At 39.6% G+C, this 8,951-nt stretch overlaps 1 protein-coding gene across 1 annotated transcript in view; it reads right to left on the bottom strand.

Moving 5' to 3' along the window:
- The window catches only part of FANCD2 (FA complementation group D2), a 48,302-nt gene that overhangs the window by 13,255 nt on the left and 26,096 nt on the right, over positions 1 to 8,951 (bottom strand). The window contains exons 27-36 of the mRNA XM_072989866.2: positions 8,692 to 8,793; positions 7,084 to 7,196; positions 6,295 to 6,441; positions 4,661 to 4,777; positions 3,926 to 4,054; positions 3,666 to 3,784; positions 3,157 to 3,267; positions 1,803 to 1,930; positions 1,355 to 1,454; positions 944 to 1,063 (exon numbers count right to left, since the gene is read on the bottom strand). Of these exons, the coding sequence (XP_072845967.2) occupies positions 944 to 1,063; positions 1,355 to 1,454; positions 1,803 to 1,930; positions 3,157 to 3,267; positions 3,666 to 3,784; positions 3,926 to 4,054; positions 4,661 to 4,777; positions 6,295 to 6,441; positions 7,084 to 7,196; positions 8,692 to 8,793 (1,186 nt within the window). The remainder of the gene's footprint in view (positions 1 to 943; positions 1,064 to 1,354; positions 1,455 to 1,802; positions 1,931 to 3,156; positions 3,268 to 3,665; positions 3,785 to 3,925; positions 4,055 to 4,660; positions 4,778 to 6,294; positions 6,442 to 7,083; positions 7,197 to 8,691; positions 8,794 to 8,951) is intronic.

Here is an 8,951-nt window from a genome sequence, read left to right as displayed (position 1 = left end):
CGTAATTCTATTAAATGCAATGGCTGGAAAATCTCATCTGGAGCAGATGGAATTTTCCAGGATTCTCATTTTTATTTGCTCAGTCCTACAGACGAGATCAGTCTTGCAGACTTCATAGACTTATATCCCTAGCTAAGATATAGGCTGATGGTCATCTTTGCTGTTGCAAGGACTCTTATGGCATATTTGCAGGCGACCTCAAGTGCCAAGTGCAGAAGGCATTCTGCATGGGATGTCCATCCCTCCTTCTGAACACAGTCTGACACATTGCATCAAATGTCACTCTACCGTAGCCTATTATTATCACCAGAAGTTTTTGGCAAAAAGTACATGCGGAGCTAGGAAGATAATGGAGAATGACATCATAACCATGCTGGCATTTTAGGTGCCACCTACTGTGGTAAGGAGTGATTAAAGCTGTTAGTTGGCTAAATATTTAATTATGATATGGGCTCAATGTTATGGGAATGTTTATGAGAATAGAGCCATACTGCAGGTACTGTATTCCCTTCCAAATTTGCTAGCAGAAAGTGTGTCTACCTAAAGCATTCCTGCTTTTGTTCATTTATTTTAGCTCTGATGACTGCTGAGAAAGTGCTAAATGTAGGAAACACAAATAGCAAAGGTGTCCTTGGTGGTCAGGGCTTCAGTGTCTCGAAAAGTTCCCTGTCCTTCTACAAATATCTTAACATTTCACATGCAACAGCTCTTCCCTGTGACCTGTTCAGGATATTCTAAGAGATAACGACAATGCACCCTACAATTTAATGTTAGCTACTTATTAATTCGTATACATTATATATTTATAAGTTTATATTTATATATAAACTTAATTTGGGAAAACAACCTGTGTTTTGTTCAGAAAAGAATGCAACTGAGGGGGAGGTGTGAACATCGAAGTATGCACTGAATCCTAATTAACTGTACTAAGAGATGCCATTACCTGGTCAATGTAGGGTAAGTGGAAGAGTATCCATCTTTAGACTCCATCAGCTCTGGAATCCCAATGGTGGAAATGTCTTCTATAACTTTCAATATATTATCTGTGTGCTCCATGTATATACTGTGTGAAACAAGGCACACAAAAAGTCCACATTGTATTTATTAGACAAGCTATTTTATAGATTTTCTCCATGCTAGATTTGGTTTGACACATGTCAGTGTTCAAATAAGAGAGTTTTCTTCCTAATCCTAATCCCATTTACATTTGTAACTGGCAACATGTAGTTAAAAGTCATGCTTTCATTCAATATTTCCCCAGGGATGTATAAATTTATAAGTTACCTTTTGGGCGAAGACTCATGCTAGTGAAAACAGAAAATTCTTAGAAGTTGGCACAGAAAATAATCCTTACCAAAACAAAGTATGGAGAGCATCGTTAAATTGGGTGCCCTTTTGACGAGCTCCATTGGGTAGCACCCAAGACTGGCAAAGGAAACTTTTAGTTATGGAAGCTGTTGAAGAACCAAAAAAAAAAAAAAAAAAAAAAAAAAAAAAAAAGACAGGAATTTATTTGCTTTCAGCAATATAGATAGACTATATATGCCAAATGCAATTTAATTGTGTGCTAACTTTTTTTTTTTAAGCCACCTACGATTGCTATGGGATCAAACCTCCTCAGACAATGGGGCCCATAGGAGTTAAGAGGCATTTAGTCTACTTATCTGGTCCTGGTGAAAGGGTAACATGTCTGCTTCAACACACTGGTTAAAAGGGATGCTATAAACATCACAAAACTGCAAAGAATTTCTGCTAATTAAGCCAGTACAACACAAATAAAAAGTAATTTCTGTGCACGTTACCTATTTCATTCTTTTTCAGTCTGGCCACAGATTTTTCCGCAATCACAAGTAGAAGCTGAGTGAGACTCAGTGCACAATAAATATTGGGAACACTGCTTTGGAAGTTTATTAAGTACTGAAAACCTTGGCTGTAAAACACAAAGAAGGGGCCGCGGGAAGAATATATCAATAAGGATATACTTGTTGATGTATCAGCAGATATAAGAAAGCACAACATAAAGTCTCGCTTCCCCAAGGATTACGCCCATCATTTTTTCCCTTGGCTTTTCCTTTTCTTTTTGGCCCATTTGAATTGGTCAGGAACAGAAGGGCTTAGAATTTTAGCTATCAGGATTTTGACTGCAGGAAAGGCAGAAGTGGGCGATTTCAGTGGGCAGAAGGCTATCTTTCAGATATGGTGGTAGTCTGAGGGTCATGCTTGCAAGGGGGCAGGACTAAAGGGAGAGCAGCATCGCCACAGTGGCTAAAAGACATTTAATATGATTTTTAAAAAATATTTATTATGCGGTGGTTCTGTGCTCACAGTGTTGCAGCAATGGAGCTTTGTTAACTGAAGCATGAGTTTAACTAAAAGATTTTAAAAACTGAAGAAACTGCCTTATGCCCTTTAGTGGCCATTGTTTTTGAAATGCGATGGGTGGAGGGCTCCAGAGTTGCTAGCCCCCAAACAACAACATTTATTTATGTTCTTCACCAGAGTGCATTCCAATAAAATCAATAATAAAACATATTTTCTGTGTATAAGTCGCCCTCATGTATAAGATTGCTCCCCCTCTTTTCTAACTGAACAAGTTGAACCAATAGGTTTTCAAACGTCATCTAAATTTGTCCAACTCTGGTTCCACATGAAGGTGCTGGGGGAGAGATTTCCACAGCTTTGGAGAAAAGTGAGAAAATGCCCAAAGTCTGGAATTTTCCACCTACAAAAGTCTGGAATCTGTGGGCCGAATCCTCTTAAGAGGAATATGCCATGCCATGCCATGCCAATTCTTTAGCCTAAGAACATGGGGCATTAAAGATCAAGGTGAGGATTTTAAGATAGGTCCTTGATGCCATACAATAATGGGAGATATGGGAGTAACATAGTAAGTTTGAAGCCTCTCATAGCACACTATTTTGTACCAGGGTAAAAGTACAAAGTGAAGGAAACATGGCAAAATTGCCTCCCACATCATCTAGAAAAAGGGGACTTTTTGAGCAACTGTTTTTCAAAAACAATTTTAAACCATTTTTTGGGTGGGAGGGGTTGGGAATCTCCCAGGAGTGCTGCAAGAATGCCTACTAGCTGTACATATAAAGCTAGTAGGGTGCAAGTTGCCCATCCCTGCCCTAAGGGGTGGATCTCAAGTCCTACCTGAGCAGTTCTTCAAGAGGGAGCTCTCTCTCGCCTGGCTTGAGTCTGTCTGCAAACACATGAAGACCCGATTTCAGCAAGCCATGGTTTTCATGTTGAGAAAATCCACTCCTAGAAAAAAATTTTAAAAAAATAAAATTAAATTTTTTAAAAAAGGGGGGAGAGTCCATTTTTGTTAGGCTAGCTAGTACAAGAAGGACAAAGGGATAGATTCTGCAAGGTTTGCATGCCAGGCAGCCAGCCAAGGTCCACCAGACATTTTTAGTCCTATTTCTCTAGGAAACTGTTGCAAGCTCTGGTTGCATACTTATCCCACAGGTGATTTTTTATCCATTTAAGAGAGAAAGAAACTGTGATACGACAGTACAGAAAAGACCTGTCCCAGCAATTCACTGTTAAGCTTACATGGTTTTCTTCATACCAGTCCTAACCAAAAAAGGAAAACAAACCAATGCTCTTAAGATTGCTGATATTTCTTTATTCTTCTATTTACATTTCAACACACTTACCAGGCAAGCAGAAGGTGGAAAACTTGCAGTAAGCGCTGGTAACAGGATGACATTAATTGGTATTCCTGAATGTTGACCCGGGGGCCATCAACTACCCCATGGTTCTCTGCAGTCAGTGCCTTAAGTAAAGCACAAGCCATTAAAGTGCAAAACTGTCCAATGCGTGGTTATATCATGGTCCAGCTGCTTTATATGGACCATTCATGAAAATATTTATAATGGACATATTGCATGCAGGAGTAGGTAATGTGTTTTCTGACCTGGAAGTAATTATGCATGTTTTCCATGTGGTTGCATAGGGGCTTTAAGAGTTCAACAGCACACCCAACCACTTCTTGAGATGTTCTTTGACATAGATGTGAGAATCCAACATTTCTATTTCCTTTTCCCTATAGGAAATCAAGGTGGATTTATTTTTACTCAAAGTGATCAATTTAAACATACAACCACATTAGCACTAAGATGCATCATTTTTCATGCCTCATACACATTCATCGAATTTTTGCATATAATTTATCAGTATCCCAAATGTCTCCCAATGTCAGTAGAATTATAAGGAAAACTAGCTTCCATTCATTCAAACTAATGAATATCCAGACAATTTTGGATGCCACCGAGGCCTCTTTGTGTCGACTGAAATGTTTTCATTTGGGAAAAAAACTGAAATCTGAATGGTTTTAAAATATTCCAAAGACAAAGAAATTAGGCATCAAGAACTTGCGAGATAGGAAGAAGAAAGGCATCACAGAAAAGAGATAAGATGCACCAAAGCTATTCACTGAGAGGAAGTCCACAAAACATTAGCATAGCACTGAAGTCCCCTCCCCCCCCCCTGGAGCCAGCTTGCAGGCAAAGTGTTGGCTGTGAGAGGCCTCACACAAAACTTTCAGGTGCAGTTCTCCCTGACCCATGTCTTGAGGCACTTGTGCTGCTGATCTATTCTCAGCACTTCCCCATTTAGGCATACAAGGCCTTCTTCCTTCTTTGGTGCACACCTTCAAGAAAGGAGCTCTCTTTGCAGGGGCTGGGGTCAACACATGTTCCAGTTTACGGCACAGATCTTCTAAAAGAAACAGGAGCTCTGCAGGTCCAATCTGTATGACTTCACGGGTCTAGTTTTAAGAAAGAAAGAATACAATACAGTAAGACAAGTGTCCAAAATCGAGCTAAGAATGAAGATGTGCAGAAAGGAAACCCAGAGAAACCCACCTGAGAATTATAAACACTCCAGCAAGAGATGCCTGACTGGGGGAAATACAACAAGATTTGCACTTGGGGTAGGGCAGACAATACCAAAATTTAGGGGATCCTTTGAGTCAGGACAAAAGCCTTCCTTCAGGTCTTAAGTGTGATTGTCCAATTCTTGGTTTCCATTTGTTGGGAGCAATTTTCAACAGCTTTTGTTCCTGAACTTAACAGGAGGGTGTAGTTATGTTTTGAAACTCTGGGGTGTTGAAAAGCCAGGAGAGTTGCAAAGTCGCCTTTACGAGGGAATGTGCATGCCTGCTGCATGACGAGAGTGGGGAAAATATCTGGTAGAGCCAAGATATTTTCCATAACGAAGGAACCTGTCAGGACACTTTCCCAGAGTCACACCCTGGGCTCTGACTCCGATGAACTGGCTGAATCCACCACTCCAGCATTACTGGAAACAGATGTGAACTCCCAGTTGGAGCCAGGCTTCAAATTACAATAACAAGAGGCCAACCCAATCCATCAATGCAGCAGGCATATGGGATAACCCAGGTTCCAGCAGCAGAGGTGAGCAACTTCAAGAGATCTGAGGGCCACCATCCATCCACCCAGCGTACTAGAGGATCGGGAGCCTGGGACCTCCAAGCCACAGCCTCTAGAATTGGCACCCTCAAAGCAGCCCCCTCCACCAGCTAAAGACAGAATTCTCCCTTGCCTAGGCCTGCACTTCCAGGCTGTTCTGGAAGGTCTTGTTGGAAAAGAGGAACCAAAGGTTTGACTCCTTAAGGCTTTCCACAAATTCTAGGAAGCCTAGACACAAAAAAAAGGTTTCACTCTACTTATCAACATTGTCAGAACAGGTTGCTTGCTTGGAGCTTGCCTTTGCACCATCATACTCCCATGGGCTCCTTGTCAAGACCAGGACAGGACAGGACAGAACCAAGATGTTTCCTCTTAAACCCCTAATCAGATCCAAAAACCAGCAGTGGGAAACAGCAGGAAACACAGCAGCTTTAAGGAGGTGGATTTCCTGTGGGCTTTAGAATTTCTCCTTTACTAGGTAACAGAGACATAAAGTCTCCTTTGCACACGTGCTGGAAAGTTCATGTCGTAAAATGGAAGCTCCTTAGTAGCAGCACATTCCAGTGTCCTCTCTCCACTCCTACAGTAATTCTGGGATGCTACACAGCTAATAGTCAGCAGGCAATCCATGGGGGATAGGTATAAATACTGTACTACCCTGTGGGGGAACATTAGTTTATGCAGTTATTCCTGTACCAGAAAAGAACCCACTGGTCTCTTGTTATTGCTGAAACCTCCTACCATTAAGCCAGCTGTTTCCCAGCATTAGTTTTTTCACTTGTGTACATTAAAGTAAAACAAATTCTTCATCATCTTCTTCCAGTCACCCTCACAGTTCATAAAATCTGCTTGCCTTTGTGTGCATCTCTGTATCCAAAACAGATTTGGTGAGCAGCCCACTGTGAAGAATGGTGAAGACGTCCAAGTCTAATTCACGGAAATACATGCTATAACTCTGTATCTGCACCAAAGGCATTCCTTCTTCTTTATCTGGGGAGTCCTGGTAACGAAAGCATTAGTTAATGTGAGACGCCTCGGATATTAGTTTCAGTCAAAAGGAAAACTTAACCTTTGATTGGCACTGCTTGTTGATTACACTTGACAAAGGAGATGAACAGATAATATATTGGGATTCAGTTTGTACTTCTCCTCTGTTGGACATTAAAGGAAGAAAGCCAAACAATAGTGGAAGTGACTGGTGCTTTTTCAGTAATGATAGAAAATGCTCTGAATGAAACAGACTGCATGAAAAAACAAGTCACCATGGGGATTTTCATCTGCATACGCTGCTAGTGTACTGCAACTCAGAAGAATGAATAAAAGAAAAACAATGAAGTCACTGATTGAAAAAATCCTAGAAATCCCAAGATGGCTTTAACAAATCTGAAACATATTTTTCCCATTCCTGGTTATGGTCATTCCTCACTTACTGGATACAAGATATCCTTGTTCATTTGTACTATATTATTTCTTGCATAACCATCTGCATACAATTCTGGTCTATCAGAATTTCACAGGAGGATATCCGTAATCAAGAATATTTGTACAACCTAAACTTTTACATCCACAGAACCCCAAGCTTCTTCTTCTTTTTAGGGTTCCTTTTGTGGACTTTTCATGAGAACGTTAAGATATACAAAACCTTGTCTAATTGGCTGGCCTCAGATTCAGGCTGATTGGGTTCTATGTTCTCCTCCAGTTGTGAGTTCTCTGAAGAGTTATTCTTGCTGCTATCAGGTTTTGATAGTTTTTGTCCTGAAAAAACAAACAGGTTTACTTGTATTTTTGAGATAAAGCATTCTTAGTCCCTTAACTGGGCAATTTTAAAATGTTCTAAATTTTAAGTGCATACGTATGGTAACTGATTTAATTATATTTTATTATTTGTAGTGCACTGTGTTTCAGTAAGCTATTTATAGCTTACTGGGTTTTTTAAAAAAATATATTGTAAGCAGCCTTGGGAGAAAGTAAATGAATAAATGGATGGATGGATGGATGGATTTCACAAGTGGCATAGCTAGCTGTGTAGTCAGTTAACTGTGGCTAGTAAAATTCTGGAAGTACTGAAGTGGGGTATATCTTTTGGAAATTTATATAAGACTCCATGCAAATGCATTATTCATGCTACAGCATTTAATGAAACCCATGTTACGTACTGTCAAATCACTTCCAACATGCAGTGACCCTCATAAGGTTTGCAAACTATATGAGATGGTCAAGGAGTGATTTAGCGTTTCAACCATACAATGACTTTCCATGACTGAATAGGAATTTGAATCTGGATCTCTTGAGTCTTTGTCTAACACACAACCCACTAAAGCACACACATTCTCATCTCTTCAGAATACAGGAATATGAACTGAACATAGGTGAAATCTCAGAAATGTGTGATTTCTCTTTTTATTTGGTTTAGAAATGATGGTATAGCACACGTTTTCCACTTAGCCTTTAGTTTCATTGCTAAGTTATTTCTAGATGATAGTTTTAAGGTAGCAGGTTATACCACAATTCTTACTGTTTCAATGGTTTACATTTTTGTATGCTACTTAGAATTGTGAAACGATAAAACAAATATTCTTTAAATAAATTATTTCAACAAATAGGCCATTAAAAGAAGTCTCACAAAATTTCAGCTGATATTAGATTATTAGTAGTCAATATGGCTTTGTGGATAGAACCTTAGATGTGGGCCAGGAAAACTTGGGTTAAAATCCTCACTTAGCCATGCAGCTCCAAGCTGACTACTGGCCTAACTCTGGCTAATCTTACTTCAAATGGTTGTTGGAAAAGAGAGTTGACTAGCCTGCCTTTTCTCTCCAGAATAAAAATGCAGTAACTAATCTCATTGCTTGGGAAAATGGATGTACTTTCCACAGGAAAACTCAGAAGTTGACAAGCCTATTTAGAGTGAGCACAAGCAAAGGAACTTGAGAGGCAAACAGACATGATTAAAAATACAAAAATATAAGTGGTGCAATGAAAATAGGAAACCGCTCTTTGCAACAGAACAGAAAAATATAAACATATATTGCAAGAAGAAAATTTGAAAACCAAAGAAAGAACTACTTTCCACACATACTTTTGCTTAAGTTTATTTAGGGAGATGCAACACTTCAGAAGTAAAGCACATAAAGAATGCCATGGGTTCAAACTCTGGTTTATGTCTGAGCTATCTCTGACTACAAATCCACCTGCAACTGACTTTACTTTATAAAATATCCTCAACAATGTAAGGAATGGTACATGTAACCTTTGCTCTTCTTTTTAGAGGCACCAGCGGTATTGACAACAGGTATTCCTTCCGAAGTTTCGGAATCAAAATTTGCAGGAGGAGGAATATACCCAGGGTTTGCTGAAATAAACAACATCAAAGGAAAGCAATTCAGTTAACCAGATTAAGGTAAGCTTCACATACTATTACATTCCTACAGAAAAAGGTGCATAAAGATTGAACACACAGCCTCAGCGCTCATGCCAAGAGCATGCTCTTGCTGCATAGCACAGTTTAAC

This window comes from Pogona vitticeps, chromosome 2 (assembly GCF_051106095.1).
Source record: "Pogona vitticeps strain Pit_001003342236 chromosome 2, PviZW2.1, whole genome shotgun sequence".
NCBI lineage: Eukaryota > Metazoa > Chordata > Lepidosauria > Squamata > Agamidae > Pogona > Pogona vitticeps.
Note: the sequence above shows the minus strand (reverse complement) of the source record. Positions and strands in the feature narration are given on the sequence as shown.